Raw genomic sequence first — 19,127 nt, 5'->3', positions numbered from 1 at the left:
GCTGAGCCCGACCACCACTGAGCAAGACACAGAAGTACAAGATGTTCAGTGCTCAGAGACACGGCCATGGTGAGGAGGCTGAAACCTGACCATCACTGAATAAGACATTAACTGATACAGATTGTTCACAGGTTTTTGAACTGAGGGGATGAGAGACTCCTGATAGAGCAGATGGATGGGATCATGGCAGAATAAGTAATGGGCACAGACCTCCTCTTTCACTGAGATGCCAGCGAGGTGGAGGTGGGCACTGCTATGGTCTGGTATTATTACAGATGAGCTAGTTGGACCTTTTTATGTTGAAGATAGGCTCAAAAGCAACTTCCAAACCTAGTGCCAGTTTTCAGAAGTTTTTATTCCAGCAATCATACAGGAAAAAGTCTGCACTAAAATTTATATGCAGGACAAGGGTCCATTGCAGCATGACAGTCTCCACATACCGAGGTCAAGGCAAGACGCATTACCATAATGGGTAATTAACCCTTATTTTACTAACATCACTTTGTATTGGTATTGGGTGCAGCAGAAATATTCAGAGGTCATTATACTGGACTCTTAAGGTTAATATGGTTACACACGTCAAATCCCTTTGAAACTGTCTATAGCAATGTATCACATGTCCTCCTTTTCTTCTGTTTGCACCTCATGTATATGAAAATCCTGACCTTTCCTTTGGCTCTTTGTTTACACCTGTGGATTTAATCACTTTGTGACTAAAACCCATGTATTATATTTATTCAGTACAGATTTTATGTTATTGCTTTGAAAAAAAAACACTTATTATTTTTGTAACTTTAATGGTAACTATCGTCGTGCTGCTAGCAAGTAGCGAGATACCAATACTCTGCTTTACCGCCTAGATGTAACAGTCGCTAATTATCAAAGCATCTATGGAATTAAAATTCCATCTTTTGATTCCATTGAATCAGCGCCACACAGTAGTACAGGTGGACATATTGCCTCAGCTTTGGTTTACATCGCCTCATCTTCTTCCCATCCAGGTCTCTCCAATATCCAATCCTCTTAGTGGAGATCTTCTATATAAAAAAATTCTCCTGACTGCCCCATCAAGGATGGATAAAGACAGGGACAAGATGGTGGAGAGGATATTACACCTCACCCTACAGATCCTTTTCTGGCTTACTGGAGAGGTGAGAGATTCTGATGACGTCACATTACATCATTCTTATCTATGGGAATAACAGATGGACAGAACTGGAGAGGTGAGGACTCTGGAAATGTCTGTAGTGAGATTTATTAATGTGTCTCTCCATAACCAGGATTACACAGTAGTGAAGAAGACCTCTAGTGAGCGCTGTCAGGACCCTGTGTCTGAGGGATGGGGAAGACCCCTGAGCCCAATCGTGGGGCCTCCACCTGAACTCCTGATACATGAGGATATCAATGACCAGAAGATCCTCGAATTCGCCTACAAGATGATTGAGCTGCTGACTGGAGAGGTGACACTGCTGGGAATGCTGGGACATTATACAGTAACGCTATGAAGGGATCAGGGGATGACAGTATCATTGTATGTGTCAGGTCCCCATAAGGTGTCAGGATGTCACGGTGTATTTCTCCATAGAGGAGTGGGAGTATTTAGAACAACACAAAGATCTGTACAAGGACGTCATGATGGAGGTTCCCCAGCCCCTCACATCACCAGGTAATAGACAGGACTAAATACACACAGCCTAAAATTATCTGTATGTAAACAATGAATTCACTCCATGTGTGCATTTCTTCCAGTTCTATCGAGTAAGAGGACAACACCAGAGAGATGTCCCCGTCCTCTTCTTCAACAGGACTGTAAACAAGAAGATACCAATGTTCCTCAGGATCATCAGGTAGATGGAGAGAAGGTTATCATGAGATCTCCCCTATGATGTGTAGGCGGCTGTGAAGGTCTTGTGTTCAGTCTTGTTTAACTCACCAGTTTTATATGTTTTATACTTGTGTAATGAGAACGGTGGAGATGGCAGGATTAGAGGTGATCATAGAAGTGACTACAATATTTGTTCCAGGGTGAAGATCTGACCCATATTAATACTACAGAGACTTATGTGAGGGGTGATGAGCAGTGTAAAGAAGAAATTCCTACTGATAACTTTCCAGGTGAGTAGTAACCACTAAATGCATAGAAGTCACATATTGTTCTCAGTCACCAGATTATTGGTGATGTAGTCGTATCACAATCATGTGGTCTCTAATCTGCAGTTCAACCTCTACGTTCTCCTATACCTGAAACTTCGCCCATTACGTTTTGGCATGCGTCGCCTTCCTGTTAGAATGAGATCTGTACTGTTCAAAGCTTACAGTCGGGAGGGTCACCCTACCCCCTGAAATTAGAAGATATTGACCCTTAGCTTCACACATATTTAAATTGAAAATCCATTTGACAGCGTACGTAGAATGTGCTGACAACTTAGAAAATCATTTGATGAATATCTGTATGGTGGACTAAGAAATAGCAGATGGTGATGTTGCTGATGCCTTCTAGAATCCTGCAGTGCTGGTGGGAAATCTCCCATCCATTGTATAGCTACAAATTTCCTCCGAAGATAATAGGATTCCCCGCCAAAAAAGTTTTTGTATAATGATGCCATCTCTTCTTATTAAGTCAACTGAAATAGGAAATGACATGAAAGATAAGGAGGATATGGGTCAGCTGACATAGGAGTGGCTACTGAGGATGATAGAAAGGAGATGACTAATCAAAATGAGAAAATATCAGGGTATCAGGTGATATGTCTGCGTCAGGTGCAGACATCACAGGCATTCAGAGGACGCTACTCTACCCATCCAAAGCCATCTTAATGGGATCAAATAGGATGGGTATATGATATACAGATGAATCGTTTTATGTTTATTTGCAGAAGGAAATACATGAAGAGAAGATTATAAAACATCCTCAACCATGATGGAGATAATTAATGACTTCCAATTAGCATCCAAAATCAGTGAGGCGTAGAGATCACCTAGTGTAATGTACATTGTAAGGAGACCAAAAAGGAAAAGACGGTAGAGTTTCAAAAAGGGGAAATATGAATTCTACCATAAAGGCATCTCAGATAACTCATCAGTAAAGTTAACCTCTCGTTTCACCTATCTCCATACTAATCATGCAGATTTATGTGTAGGCAGTAGTTTAGGAGAAGAGGGAATACCGGACACCAGGCATTTTCCCCTCCATTTCTACAGTAACAGAATCTCTCTTTTGTGCCACTGTAACAGTATCCCCAAAAATAAATTACAATACAGTAGTGATGTTCCCCTATGTGTCCCCCATACATACGCTTCCGCTTATGTCTATTTGTGCCAAAATATAGTAGAATTGCCTCCACCATGGCAGCCAAACAGTCCAAATATTATGCTCCCATACTGTTATAATGTACCTCAATATAATAGTAATATTCCCCTCTGAGATCCATTTGTCACTCTATGCCGGTCTTCGATAAGGAAGGGGGGCCTCAAACTGTCCCTGGAACTGGAACCTTAACTATCCCTGTCCCGGCGGTTTCTTGATGGTAGAGAGGACCAAGTTTATGACCTTACTATGCTCCTGTTCTACCCTAAGCTGTCCCCTCCCTCTCCCCTAGGAGGCCTGGAACAGATATGTTAGTGTATAAACACGCAAGACAAACAGGGACAACAAAAAGCAACTTGCATACAAACACTCACCAAGGGTAGGGAGGAATATAGGGAAGGATAGGCATGCACTAACCAAATGGGGAATAGGATGATGGAGAAAGCATACACCCCAAAACTGCATACAACAATCTCCTGCAGCATCTACGTTCTCCAATTTCAGCACACCAACTCCAACAAGCCAGGAAGTAAACTATAACAGGAGGGGATGAAAAGGTCTGGCCAGTTTTTATAGAACGAAGAAATGAGCAGCTGAGAGATGAAACTGCATGTCTCTACTCAGAATGCAAAGAGTTGCTATCCTCTTCAGCGTCAAAGGAAACAGTGTCCATTTAATATGAGGAACAAAACACACAGGCTAAATGGAAGACCTGCTATTCATAGTACGTAAAGATCGCCTAACCCCAAATCTCTCATGGTGACGTGATACACTCATGACACCAATACATTACAACATCCCTCAGTGTTGTCCTCATACATTAATGGTGTCAATTTACGAGGCCACCTTACATTAAATAATATCTATCGATGTGGCCACCTTACATTAATAACATCTCCCCATGTGGCACTTATATATTAATAATGTCCACATACATTAATAATATTTAGATGTCAGAAATTCCCATAATTCATCAATAGATGTAATGACTAGTTTGACCCCATCGGCAGGTTCTGGAAATTACCACGCAGTGGATGTTACGAATGAAATTTGCAAATATGAGGCAAATATAGGGCATGGCCTGGCTGGACATGTAGAAGGAAACATGCAGTAACAGCTCCTTCAAGATCCTGGTTAAAATTCTGTTTGCCTGGGAAGCGAAAGGCGCGTTGGAGAGTTTAAAAGATGAGATTGTGGTGGCAGAACCTCCAGGTACAGACAGATACATCTCCCGTCATGACAAGGCAGGAGAAAAAGCTTAAACAAGCTGCTTCACAGGCAGCGAGCAGTCAGCAAGATGGTGGCGCTGCTAAAACAACAACTGAGAAGTAGCAGGGGAAGTGTAGGAACATTGTGGCGTGCCTGGAACAATATGCTAAGACCCCCAGGAGCAGGGGAGTCTCACTGCTATTAAGCCCCCCAGCTAGCTTGGATTGTGTGTCACAGAAGGAGAGTGATTTGGAGATTGAGCAGAAAGATAAGTCAGCAATAAAAGCTCCTCTGACTACTACCACCCCCATCATTCACCTCACTAGTAAGAATGCAGTGCCTAATAACAATGAAAGTGAGGAAGCAGGACCAACAATGAAAGATATATATCTAGTCCTAACATCCTTAAATGGACATATGGGGTCTCTACATATGGACGTCTCCATAATCAGACAGGACATACAGAAAATGAGAGAACGCATTACTGCTGCAGAGGGCAGAGTAGGGGTAGTGGAGGACGCTTTGCCGCCATTAACCAAGGAAGTTAAAAAAGACTCAGAATACTGAGACATTGATTAGTAAAACTGATGATTTTAAAAATTAGCTTCAGCGTAATAATATTTGCCTTGCTGGAATCATGGAAAAAGCTGAGGAGAATAATTCGGTGGGCTTCTTTGAGAACTGGCTAATTACTACTTTTGGCAAAAATGAGCTCTCCAACATGTTTGCAATAAAAAGGGCTCATAGAGTCCCCTCAAAACCCCTTCCATCGGAAGCTCCGTCGAGTCCACTTTTGATCAAAATGCTCCACTTTAAAGACAGAGACAAAATCCTAAAGCCCCCGTCTCACATAGCGAGATCGCTAGCGAGATCGCTGCTGAGTCACAAGTTTTGTGACGCAACAGCGACCTCCATAGCGATCTCGCTATGTGTGACACGTACCAGCGATCAGGCCCCTGCTGCGAGATCGCTGGTCGTGTCGGAATGGCCTGGACCTTTTTTTGGTCGTTGAGGCCCCGCTGACATCGCTGAATCGGTGTGTGTGACACCGATCCAGCGATGTCTTCACTGGTAACCAGGGTAAACATCGGGTTACTAAGCGCAGGGCCGCGCTTAGTAACCCGATGTTTACCCTGGTTACCAAAAAAAACAAACAGTACATACTCGCCTTTCGGTGTCCAGGTCCCTTGCCGTCTGCTTCCTGCTCTGACTGAGATCCGGCCGTACAGTGAGAAGTGAGAGCAGCGGTGACGTCACTGCTGTGCTCTCACTTCTCACTGTACGGCGGCTCAGTCAGAGCAGGAAGCAGACGGCAAGGGACCTGGACACCGAAAGGCGAGTATGTACTGTTTGTTTTTTTTGGTAACCAGGGTAAACATCGGGTTACTAAGCGCGGCCCTGCGCTTAGTAACCCGATGTTTACCCTGGTTACCTGGGTGCTGCAGGGGGACTTCGGCATCGTTGAAGACAGTTTCAACGATGCCGAGTCGTTCCCCTGATCGTTGGTCGCTGGAGAGAGCTGTCTGTGTGACAGCTCCCCAGCGACCACACAACGACTTACCAACGATCACGGCCAGGTCGTATCGCTGGTCGTGATCGTTGGTAAATCGCTTAGTGAGACGGGGCCTTACAGCTAGCATGGATGTCTCAAGACATATGCATTTCAGGCACCAAACTTTCCATTTTTATGGACTTTTCTGCTGATATTCAAAGAAGAAGAGCACAGTTTCAAGACATTAACAAGACACTCCTTCTGCTCCAGGTCCAATATACCGGTACTATGCTATATGCAGCAAAGCTAAGAGTGTCAGCTCTTAGGGCAACGCATTTCTTTGACAGTCCCAAGGAAGCCCTGCGCTGGTTGCATATCCATGAACGCCAACTAGGAAACTGTTGAGATATATAAAAATGTCTTATCCTTTATAGAGGTTTCTGGATGTGCCTCATACATATAGCAAAATCTTTGCGTACATTGTGTTATATTATATACACTGCTCAAAAAAATAAAGGGAAAACTAAAATCCCACATCCTAGATATCACTGAATGAAATAATCCAGTTGTAAATCTTTATTCATTACATAGTTGAATGTGTTGAGAATAATAAAACCTAAAAATGATCAACGTAAATCACAACTAATATCCTACGTAGGTCTGGAGTTGGAATGATGCTCAAAATCAAAGAGGAAAATGAAGTTACAGGCTGCTCCAACTTCAGTGGAAATGCCTCAAGACAAGGAAATGATGCTCGGTAGTGTGTGTGGCCTCCACGTGCCTGTATGATCTCCCTACAACGCCTGGGCATGCTCCTGATGAGGTGGCTGATGGTCTCCTGAGGGATCTCCACCCAGACCTGGACTAAAGCATCCACCAACTCCTGGACAGTCTGTGGTGCAACTTGACGTTGGTGGATGGTGCGAGACATGATGTCCCAGATGTGTTCAATCGGATTCAGGTCTGTGGAATGGGCGTGCCAGTCCATAGCTTCAATGCCTTCATCTTGCAGGAACTGCTGACACACTCCAGCCACATGAGGTCTGGCATTGTCCTGCATTAGGAGAAACCCAGAGCCAACCGCACCAGCATATGGTCTCACAAGAGGTCTGATGATCTCATCTCGGTACCTAATAGCAGTCAGGCTACCTCTGGCGGGCACATGGAGGGGTGTGCGGCCCTCCAAAGAAATGCCACCCCACACCACTACTGACCCACTGCCAAACCGGTCATGCTGAAGGATGTTGCATGCAGCAGATCGCTCTCCACGGCAACTCCAGACTCTGTCACATGTGCTCAGTGTGATCCTGCTTTCATCTGTGAAGAGCACAGGGCACCAGTGGCGAATTTACCAATCATGGTGTTCTGTGGCAAATGCCAAGCGTCCTGCACGGTGTTGGGCTGTGAGCACAACCCCCATCTGTGGACGTCGGGCACTCAAACCATCCGCATGGAGTCGGTTTCTAACCGTTTGTGCAGACACATGCACATTTGTGGCCTGCTGGAGGTCATTTTGCAGAGCTCTGGCAGTGCTCCTCTTGTTCCTCCTTGCACAAAGGCTGAGGTAGCGGTCCTGCTGCTGGGTTGTTGCCCTCCTACGGCTCCCTCCACATCTTCTGGTGTATTGGCCTGTCTCCTGGTAGCGCCTCCAGCCTCTGGACACTATGCTGACAGACACAGCAAATTTTCTTGCCACACGTCGCATTGATGTGCCATCCTGGATGAGCTGCACTACCTGAGCCAGTTGTATGGGTTGTACAGTCCGTCTCATGCTACCACGAGTGTGAAAGCACAACCAAAATTCAAAAGTGACCAAAACATCAGCCAGAAAGCATTGGTACTGAGATGTGGACTGTGGTCCTCACCTGCAGAACCACTCCTTTATTGAGTGTGTCTTGATAATTGCCAATAATTTCCATCTGTTGTCTATTCTATTTGCACAACAGCATGTGAAATTGATTGTCAAACAGTGTTGCTTCCTATTAGGACAGTTTGATTTTACAGAAGTTTGATTTACTTGGAGTTATATTCTGTAGTTTAAGTGTTCCAATTATTTTTTAGAGCAGTGTATATACTCTTAATGCATAGGGTAAGATACATGTTATAATCGTTCATAGAAATGTTATGGGTCTGCTGTCTTTATCTTTATATCCTGTTACACTAGAAAGTGTTAAAAAGAAAAATAAAGGGAGAAAAAATGGAGATATTCCTTCAGAGCAGATAATATATTTGTTTACAGCACCTTCCCGGGTAAACTGAACTAATATAGAATATAGGGGAACTCGTTGAGTCCCTGTACATAAGAGTTCTTTGTCTGTATGTCATCTACCTGGGGTGTAAACGATTGCTGGTTCCTAACACTCTTTGGTAGCTGCTTAAGGCCCCGTCTCACTAAGCGATTTACCAACGATCACGACCAGCGATACGACCTGGCCGTGATCGTTGGTAAGTCGCTGTGTGGTCGCTGGGGAGCTGTCACACAGACCGCTCTCCCCAGCGACCAACGATCAGGGGAACGACTTCGGCATCGTTGAAACTGTCTTCAACGATGCCGAAGTCCCCCTGCAGCACCCGGGTAACCAGGGTAAACATCGGGTTACTAAGCGCAGGGCCGCGCTTAGTAACCCGATGTTTACCCTGGTTACAAAAAAAAACAAACAGTACATACTCGCCTTTCGGTGTCCAGGTCCCTTGCCGTCTGCTTCCTGCTCTGACTGAGCCGCCGTACACTGAGAGCAGAGCGCAGCGGTGACGTCACTGCTGTGCTCTCACTTCTCACTGTACGGCCGGCAGTCAGTGAGAGCAGGAAGCAGACGGCAAGGGACCTGGACACCGAAAGGCGAGTATGTACTGTTTGTTTTTTTTGGTAACCAGGGTAAACATCGGATTACTAAGCGCGGCCCTGCGCTTAGTAACCCGATGTTTACCCTGGTTACCAGTGAAGACATCGCTGGATCGGTGTCACACACACCGATTCAGCGATGTCAGCGTGGCCTCAACGACCAAAAAAAGGTCCAGGCCATTCTGACACGACCAGCGATCTCGCAGCAGGGGCCTGATCGCTGGTACGTGTCACACATAGCGAGATCGCTATGGAGGTCGCTGTTGCGTCACAAAACTTGTGACTCAGCAGCGATCTCGCTAGCGATCTCGCTATGTGAGACGGGGCCTTTAGAGTTCAGTGGTTACATGTCCTAGCCTTTGGTATTTTTTGGCTTCAAGTTGTTGGGTGGGGGAGGGAAGGAGGGGAAAGGTTGTCTTGTTCTATTCAAGTTGTGTCTAGACCTTATGATATGAAAAGTTAAAGTGATAAAATGCAAGGGGAAATTTATACAAAGTCTCATGAAAATGGCAGATCAGGTTAAAATTATTTCATGGAACAGGCGGGAACTAGTGGAACCTAACAAAAGTCATGCCATCCTTAAAAACCTCAAAGGATTTAATCACGCCGTGGTGTGCTTACAAGAAACACATTTGCTACCAGAGTATGCTCACTCCCTAACCAAATGCTGGAGAGGCCCTGCCTTCCAATTCACATTCAGCCCATTTGCCAGAGGAGCTGGCATATTAATACATTGAAACTTATCATTCACCTGTAAAAAATCTTTGATAGAATCGGAAGATTTATCGGTTTAGTGTGTGTTTTGTATGGAGTACGGATATGCATAGTAGCAGTGTACATTCCGCCCCCTTTTTCCATGACAGTTATACAAATGATACTTCCTTTCACATCTGAATAATTGTCTAAGGGTCACTTCCGTCTTTCTGTCTGTCACAGTTATTCGTTGGCTGATTGGTCTCGCCAGCTGCCTGTCATGGCTGCCGCGACCAATCAGTGACGCGCACAGTCTGGAAGAAAATGGCCGCTCCTTACTCCCCGCACTCACTGCCCGGCGCCCGCATACACCCCTCCGCTCACCGCCCACACAGGGTTAATGCCGGCGGTAACGGACCGTGTTATGCTGCGGGTAACGCACTCCATTACCGCTGCTATTAACCCTGTGTGACCAAGTTTTTTACTATTGATGCAGCCTATGCAGCGCCAATAGTAAAAACATCTAATGTTAAAAATAATAATAAAAATAAAAATGATTATATACTCACCTACGCCGCCTTTCCCGCTCTTCACGATGCAACCGGCACGTTCCGGTAGCACGGATGGTCTGGCAGAAGGACCTGCCATGACGTCACGGTCATGTGACCGCGACGTCATCACAAGGCCTGTGCGGAAAGGACCTGCCGTGATGTCACGGTCATGTGACCGCTACACGGTCATGTGACCGCGACGTCATCACACCCTGGGACCGGAAGCTGCCGCCTGCACCCCATACACAGGCGACAGAGCTACAACGCGCCAGCGGAAGGTGAGTACCGTATATACTCGAGTATAAGCCGAGATTTTCAGCCCAATTTTTGGGCTGAAAGTGCCCCTCGGCTTATACTCGAGTCACGGTCTGTGGCACGGTCGGCGGGTGAGGGGGAGAGGGCGCTGAGGCATACTTACCTAGTCCCGGCGATCCTGACGCTCCCCCTGCCCGTCACACTGTCTTCGGGTGCCGCAGCTCTTCCCCTGTACAGCGGTCACGTGGGACCGCTCATTAAACTTATGAATATGGACTCCACTCCCATAGGGGTGGAGCCGCATATTCATTTCTCTAATCAGCGGTGCCGGTGACCGCTGATAGAGGAAGAGGCTGCGGCACCCGGAGACCAGCTGTCCGGGGGAAGGAGCGGGACGCCGGGAGCAGGTAAGTATCGCATATTTACCTGTCCTCGTTCCACACGCCGGGCGCCGCTCCGTCTTCCCGGCGTCTCTCCGCTCTGACTGTTCAGGTCAGAGGGCGCGATGACGCATATAGTGTGCACGCCGCCCTCTGCCTGATCAGTCAGTGCGGAGAGACGCCGGGACGGGACGCTGAGGAGCTGCAAGCAAGAAAGGTGAGTATGTGTTGTTTTTTTTTTATTGCAGCAGCAGCAGCGTTATATATGGCACGCACAGATTTATGTGGAGCATCTATGGGGCCAAACTGAATGCTGCAGAGCATTCCATATGGGGCAGCTTTATAATGAGCATCTATGGGGCCAAACTGAACGGTGCAGAGCATTCCATATGTGGCACAGCTTTATAATGATCATCTATGGGGCCAAACTGAACGGTGCAGAGCATATAGGGCACAGATTTATAATGAGCATCTATGGAGCCAAACTGAACGGTGCAGAGCATATAGGGCACAGCTTTATAAGGAGCATCTATGGGGCCAAACTGAACGCTGCAGAGCATTCCATATGGGGCAGCTTTATAATGAGCATCTATGGGGCCAAACTGAACGGTGCAGAGCATTCCATATGTGGCACAGCTTTATAATGAGCATCTATGGGGCCAAACTGAACGGTGCAGAGCATATAGGGCACAGATTTATAATGAGCATCTATGGGGCCAAACTGAACGGTGCAGAGCATATAGGGCATAGCTTTATAAGGAGCATCTATGGGGCCAAACTGAACGCTGCAGAGCATTCCATATGGGGCAGCTTTATAATGAGCATCTATGGGGCCAAACTGAACGGTGCAGAGCATATAGGGCACAGCTATATAAGGAGCATCTATGGGGCCAAACTGAACGGTGCAGAGCATATAGGGCACAGCTTTATAATGAGCATCTATGGGGCCAAACTGAACGGTGCAGAGCATATATGGCACAGCTTTATGTGGAGCATCTATAGGGCCATAATGAACGGTGCAGAGCATATATGGCATAGCTTTATGTGGAGCATCTATAGGGCCATAATGAACGGTGCAGAGCATATATGGCACAGCTTTATGTGGAGCATCTATGGGGCCATAATGAACGGTGCAGAGCATATATGGCACCGCTTTATATGGAGCATCTATAGGGCTATAATGAACGGTGCAGAGCATTGTATATGTGGCACAGCTTTATATGGAGCATCTATGGGGCCATAATGAACGGTGCAGAGCATTCTATATGGCACAGCTATATATGGATAATATATGGGGCAATAATCAATGGTATGGAGCATTATATATGGCACAGCTTTATATGGAGCATCTATGGGGCAATAATGAGTGGTATGGAGCATCTTTTTATTTTTGAAATTCACCGGTAGCTGCTGCATTTTCCACCCTAGGCTTATACTCGAGTCAATAAGTTTTCCCAGTTTTTGTGGCAAAATTAGGGGGGTCGGCTTATACTCGGGTCGGCTTATACTCGAGTATATACGGTATATGTTTATTTTTTATTTTTTAAACCTGTGTCATACGTGCCTGGGCAATATACTACATAGCTGGGCTATATACTACGTGGCTCTGTGCTGTATACTACGTCACTAGGCAATATACTACGTCACTGGGCAATATACTACGTAACTGGGCAATATACTATGTGGCTCTGTGCTGTATACTACGTCACTGGGCAATATACAATGTAACTGGGCAATATACTACGTGGCTCGGCAATATACTACGTGGCTGGGCAATATACTACGTGGACATACATATTCTAGAATACCCGATGCGTTAGAATCGGGCCACCATCTAGTATCTGAATATCCATCTACCCCATTAATTGTTATTGGAGATTTTAATACTTACCTTAATGTTACTCCAGACAAATATCGTGGGGTACCGATTGAGGGGAGAGGACAAAACAACCCTAGCCCATGTGATACGGGAACTACAATGGATTGATGTTTGGCACAACAAATTTCCACTGGTTCGTCACTGTTCATGTTTTTTGGCTTCACATTCGTCCTTGTCAAGAATAGATCTTGCCCTGGGAAATAAGTTTCAGCTACCTTGGATTGCTAAAGTAGAATATCTCACAAAGCAGTTATCTAATCATTACCCATTATTAGTGGTTCGTAATATTCTCCCTTGATTTAATCAGTGAGGTGTGGATGTTGTGACCACCTTTTTTGCTTTGTGAATAATTGAATTTTTCTACATAATTTGCAATTTGTATGGACATTTTATAAAGAAATGTTGTAAAAATATTATATGTAATATATATATTTAAAAATATATATGCAATTTTTAAAGATATTTTATTCAAAAAGTAATAATTGGTTTTATTCTTGGCAGATGGCTGTGACAGGAGATCAGAGGAACATCTGACATCTTCAATTTTTAAATCAAATAAACTTGATACCACACAAGATTCAAATCAAGTATATCCCATTATCCCAGGTATACCATCATCCCTTCACAGCAAAGATCTCTCATCTAACCCTACCGAACAGGTCCAATCTTCTGATTCATCACAGACTATTAAGAAAAATAAAAGTCAGGAAAGACGCATTAAAAATAAAACTGCTCTTACAGCAGAGAAGCCATTTACATGCTCAGATTGTGGAAAAGATTTTTCCCTTAAAAGGTCTTTTGTTAGTCATCAAAAAATTCACACAAAGGAAAAAAGATTTTCTTGTTCAGAGTGTGGGAGATATTTTAACAAGAAATCAGAGCTTGTTAAACATGAGAGAACTCACACAGCGGAAAAAACACATTCATGTTCTGAATGTGGAAAATGTTTTGTAGATAAATCAAATCTTATTTTACATCAGACAAACCAGATATGCAAGAAGCTTTTTTCATGTTTAGATTGTGGGAGATGTTTTAAAAAGAAAACGTACCTTGTTAGACATCTTAAAACGCACTCAGGGGACAAGCCATTTTCTTGTTCAGAATGTGGGTATTCTTTTGCAGAGAAATCAAATCTTGTTAGACATCAAAGAATTCACACAGCAGACAAGCCATTTTCTTGTTCAGAATGTGTTAGATGTTTTACAGATAGGTCAAGTCTTATTAGGCATCAGAGAATACACACAGGGGAGAAGCCATATTCATGTTCAGAATGTGGGAAATGTTTTACAGAAAAAGTAGATCTTGTGAGACATCAGAGAATACACACAGGGGTGAAGCCATTTTTTTGTTCAGAATGTGGGAAATGTTTTACCATCAAATCACAGCTTCTTATGCATCAAAAATCTCACACAGGGGAAAAGCCATTTTCCTGTTCAGAATGTGGAAAATGTTTTGCAGCTAAATCAGGTCTTGTGAACCATTCTAGAATTCACACAGGGGAGAAGCCATTTTCATGCTCAGTATGTGGAAAATGTTTTACAGCTAAATCAGATCTTGCGAGACATAGGAGAATTCACACAGGGGAGAAGCCATTTTCATGTTCAGAATGTGGAAAATGTTTCATAGCTAAATCAGATTTTGTGAAACATAGGAACATTCACACAAGAGAGAAGCCTTTTTCATGTTCAGAATGTGGGAAATGTTTTACCTTCAAATCACATTATCTTCAACATCAAAGAACTCATGACTCATAACTAGAAAGTGAGAATTGTTTTACTTGAAAATCACAAAGACAGAAGCCATATACTATATTTTCAAATTATACAAGAACACATATAACAGAGAAAATCAACGTAAAGTCAAATAAATAATCAAGAAAGGTAAAGCTTAAGGGAGGTCCAGGCAAAACATATTCATAATCTATCAACAGAACAGGTAATCAAAATAAGATTGGTGGGGATCTGTCACCTGGTACATCCTCCAATCAGTCAGTATAAACTCCAGCACTGGCTTTATGCAGACACCTAAAATGGAGCTGAAAATCACAGCTCCATTCAATGTGTAGTGACTGCTGTCAGTTACTGCAAATAATTTACATTCAAAAGTCTAGGATCTGTTTTACAGTACTGAGAAGCTGCTACTACTCATTGCATTGAGCTGCACATTGCAGCTCTATTCAGTGTGTTTAAATACTGCCAGCCGCTTGAGCTTGTTGCAACAGATCGATGGGATTCCAGGTGTTGGACCCCAGCGATATGATATTGAATAACTACAGTGGGGGAAATAAGTATTTGATACCTTGCTGATTTTGTAAGTTTGCCCACTGACAAAGACATGAAAAGTCTATAATTTTAAGGGTAGGTTAATTTTAACGTTGAGAAATAGAATATCAAAATTAAAATCCAGAAAATCGCATTGTATAAATTATATAAATTTATTTGTAATTTGTAGTGAGAAATACGTATTTGATCCCCTATGAACCATTAAGAGTTCTGGCTCCTACAGACCAGTTAGGTGCTCCTAATCAACTCGTTACCTGCAGTAAAGACAGCTGTCTTACATAGTCACCTTTGTAAAAGACTCCTGTCCACAGACTCAAGTAATCAGTCAGACTCTAACCTGTACAGCATGGGCAAGACCAAAGAGATTTATAAGGCTGTCAGGGACAAGATCATAGACCTGCACAAAGCTGGAATGGGCTACAGAACCATAAGTAAGAAGCTGGGTGAGAAGGGGACAACTGTTGGTGAAATAGTACTGTAAGAAAATGGAAGAAATACAAAATGACTATCAATCGACATCAATCTGGGGCACCATGCAAAATCTCACTTCATGGGGGGTATCCTTGATCATGAGAAAGGTGAGAGATCAGCCTAAAATTACATCGGGGGAACTTGTTAGTGATCTCAAGGCAACTGGACCATAGTCACCAAGAAAACCATTGGTAACACATTACGCCATAAAGGTTTAAAATCCTGCAGTGCCCGCAAGGTCCCCCTGCTCAAGAAGGCGCATGTGCAGGCCCGTCTGAAGTTTGCCAATGTACACCTGGATGGTTCTGTGAGAGATTGGGAGAAGGTGCTGTGGTCAGATGAGGAAAAAATTGAGCTCTTTGGCATTAACTCCACTCGCCGTGTTTGGAGGAAGAGAAATGCTACCTATGACCAAAGAACACTGTCCCCACTGTCAAGCATGGAGGTGGAAACATTATGTTTTGGGGGTGTTTCTCTGCTAAGGGCACAGGACTACTTTACCACATCAATGGGAGAATGGATGGAGCCATGTACTGTAAAATCTTGAGTGACAACCTCCTTCCCTCCACCAGGACATTAAAAATGGGTCGTGGCTGGGTCTTTCAGCAAGACAATGACCCACAACATACAGCCAAGGCAACAAAGGAGTGGCTCAAAAAGAAGCACATTAAGGTCATGGACTGGTCTAGCCAGTCTCCAGACCTTAATCCCATAGAAAACTTATGGAGGGAGTTAAAGCTCTGAGTTGCCGAGTGACAGCCTCAAAATCTTAATGATTTAGAGATGATCTGCAAAGAGGAGTTGACCAAAATTCCTCCTGACGTGCACAAACCTCATCATCAACTACAAAAATGTCTGACTTCTGCTCTTGCCAACAAGGGTTTTGACACCAAGTATTAAGTCTTGTTTACCAGATGGATCAAATACTTATTTCTCACTGCAAAATGCAAATACATTTATATAATTTATACAATGTGATTTTCTGGATTTTATTTTTAATATTTTATCTCTCAATGTTAAAATTAACCTACGATTAAAATTATAGACTGTTCATGTCTTTGTCAGTGGGCAAACTTACAAAATCAGCAAGGGATCAAATACTTATTTCCCCCACTGCATACCAAGGATAGGTCATTAATATCTAATGTATAAAAAAAAGTTTACACTGAATCTTTGTGTGCCCCATGCTTTACAGAATGTATCTGGTAACTCACCCGTCTATATCACTGCTCCTGTGATATCCCAGTAAAACATATGGATAAGAGTTAATAGTCAAGTAAACTAAAAGCAGTCCATCTCAACGTAACAAAACATTTCTTTATTCATTCAGTGTGAAGGAGTAGATAAATGAATTGCAGGTAATTTAAAATATCATGATAGAAGAATAAAATATTGACTCGTTTCAGGTTGGTGAACCCTTTGTCAGATGCTCATGAGCAAATTACAGAGTTCAGGACAGAGAAACCCCAAAAAATGTTAAACGAGTTTCAAAACGAAGCACGTTCCTTTGTCAGTTTTCAGGGTGTCTCCATTTTTAGAAATAAGAGGCAGCAGATTTCATATGTGAGTATATGATCAGTTACATTCTGTAGAGTGCGGGGTCACACTCTGAGTCAGTGTAAAGTTTTTTATACTTTTAATATTACTTTTTGAGTGTGTAGATGCACTTTTATTTCCTGCTGGGAAGAGCGTAGATATTAAATTCATGCCCAGAATTTTCATTTATAGTAGGAGTGCTGGTGTTTTTTTAAATATTTTATATATTTTTATATTTGTTTCAAAAAGCAAATAAAAAAATGAATAATGTCTTGTAAGTATTTCATATTGTTATGTAATTAACTTTATGTAGAACTAAAATTGGGACAACTTTTTGTCATTGAATTACGCTTTTACGTTGCATACCATTGCACAATGTGCAATTCTGATTCATCACAGACTATTAAGAAAAAATAAAAATTACACAAGGGATGTTCGAGATCAAAGGGCACTTACAGGAAAGAAACCATATTCATGTTCAGAATATGGAAGAATTTTTTTCCCTCAAAATGTCTTTTGTCACACATAAAACACTCACACAGAAGAGAAAATTAGAGATTTTTACAAATCGGAGAATTTACAGTCAGTCCTTGAGTTAGGAACATTCTATTTAGGTACAAATCATAGTTACAAACATAACATGCAAAAAAAATAATAATACCCCATTGTTCACCTCTCCGTCTGCTTTGTTGCCTCCACTTCTTTTCACTGTATCTCCAGCTTCTTTACTATAGACCACGATGTCCGACTTCATCCAGGAGGTCACTGAGTGTTGTAAGGTCTTGATCTCATAACACAACACAGAAAGGTATGGACACAATTACAAGTACTGGCCCATAATGAAGAGATTCAGAGATGCAACATGTGACAGTGGAAAGAAGAGGAGGACTGGATGGCAGGCAAAGGTGTGTCCGGAGAGGTGAGCGATGAGGTGAGTACTGGTAAAAAAAAAATAATAATAATGCTCACCTCATTGCTCACCTCTTCGGGCTCTCCACTGCTTGGTCCTTTTCTTTCCATCATTGCATGCCATGTCTTCGGACTCTTCACTATAGTGAGGGACTTTGATGTCACTGCACATCATAAGATTGCGGCTCACGTCTAGAAATGCAACCTTACAGCATGCGGTGAACTCCAAGGCCTTTATGCGGTTGGAACTGCTGGCCTAAAATTAAGAAGTCGGAGATGTGTTAAGCAAAGTTTAGTGATTGTTTAATGCTCTTCATCATTCACCATATAAATGATGAGAGATAAAGACTAGGGTTGAGCGACTTTCATTTTTTTAAGATCGAGTCAGGTTTTGCGAAACCCGACTTTGTCCAAAGTCGAGTCGAGTGCAGTCGGCCGATTATCGCTAAAAGTCAGGGATCGACCGAAACACGAAACCCAATGCAAGTCAATGGGGAAGCATAGTCGGCAGTGAGTGGAGGCCAGGAAAACACCTACAGTGCCCATTTTAATGCCAAAAACATCCATTCTTGTTTCTGAAGCTTGTCAATCTTAATTAACTTTATAATAATAGTTGGGCATTGGAAATTGGGGGTCATTTGGCAAAAGTTGTGGGGGGTAGGGCTGGTTCAATGTTTTAGTGGGCCCAGGAAACGTGGACTACGTCACGGCGGTGGAGCAGTGAGAGGTAAGTATTTCAACTTTGCAAGTGCTGTGATCCTGAGCAAGCAGGGAGGCCCACTCGTTCGCATTGGCACTGGCACAGGGCCCCTCAAAGTACGGTGGTGTGTTTGCACGGCGGGGGCGCCTCCCACCGGCAGCGACACTTTTGCGTACTCTGAGGGGCCCTGTTCCAGTGACGTCGCCAACGAGTATGCCCCCGCATCTGATGAAGGAACCTGCACTTTCATCTGCACCTTCCTCTTTGTCCCTGTGTAAGGTGGTATAACATGCGGGAAGGGGAACCTTACTTTCAGCAGGGTCAGATTCTGGCTGTGTAGAGTGCAAGGGGAATGTAGTGGTCTAGGTCAATGTACCAGCAGACTCATCTAGCAGTGGCTGGGCAATGGGCAGGATGAGGAGGAAACACAGATATAGGGCCAAAGAATAAAGTAGGCTAAATGCAGTTCAAAATTGGTAACAGGACTAAACAGGCGGCATTGCTTTGTTCAGTGAAGTAGCAAACCCAGGAGCAGCAGACACTGTTTTAAGGGCCCAACCACACTAGTAGGCCAAATGCAGTTTAATATCTGCTACTATAGGCCAAAAGCCTAAAGACTGA

The 19,127-nt window shown here is 43.5% G+C and overlaps 1 protein-coding gene across 1 annotated transcript in view; it reads left to right on the top strand.

The window, feature by feature from the left end:
* Nucleotides 1-19,127, top strand: part of LOC143768189 (uncharacterized) — a 207,945-nt gene that overhangs the window by 10,659 nt on the left and 178,159 nt on the right. The window contains exons 7-9 of the mRNA XM_077256879.1: nt 1,002-1,151; nt 1,281-1,460; nt 1,543-1,666. Of these exons, the coding sequence (XP_077112994.1) occupies nt 1,002-1,151; nt 1,281-1,460; nt 1,543-1,666 (454 nt within the window). The remainder of the gene's footprint in view (nt 1-1,001; nt 1,152-1,280; nt 1,461-1,542; nt 1,667-19,127) is intronic.

This window comes from Ranitomeya variabilis, chromosome 4 (genome assembly GCF_051348905.1).
Source record: "Ranitomeya variabilis isolate aRanVar5 chromosome 4, aRanVar5.hap1, whole genome shotgun sequence".
Lineage (NCBI taxonomy): Eukaryota > Metazoa > Chordata > Amphibia > Anura > Dendrobatidae > Ranitomeya > Ranitomeya variabilis.
Note: the sequence above shows the minus strand (reverse complement) of the source record. Positions and strands in the feature narration are given on the sequence as shown.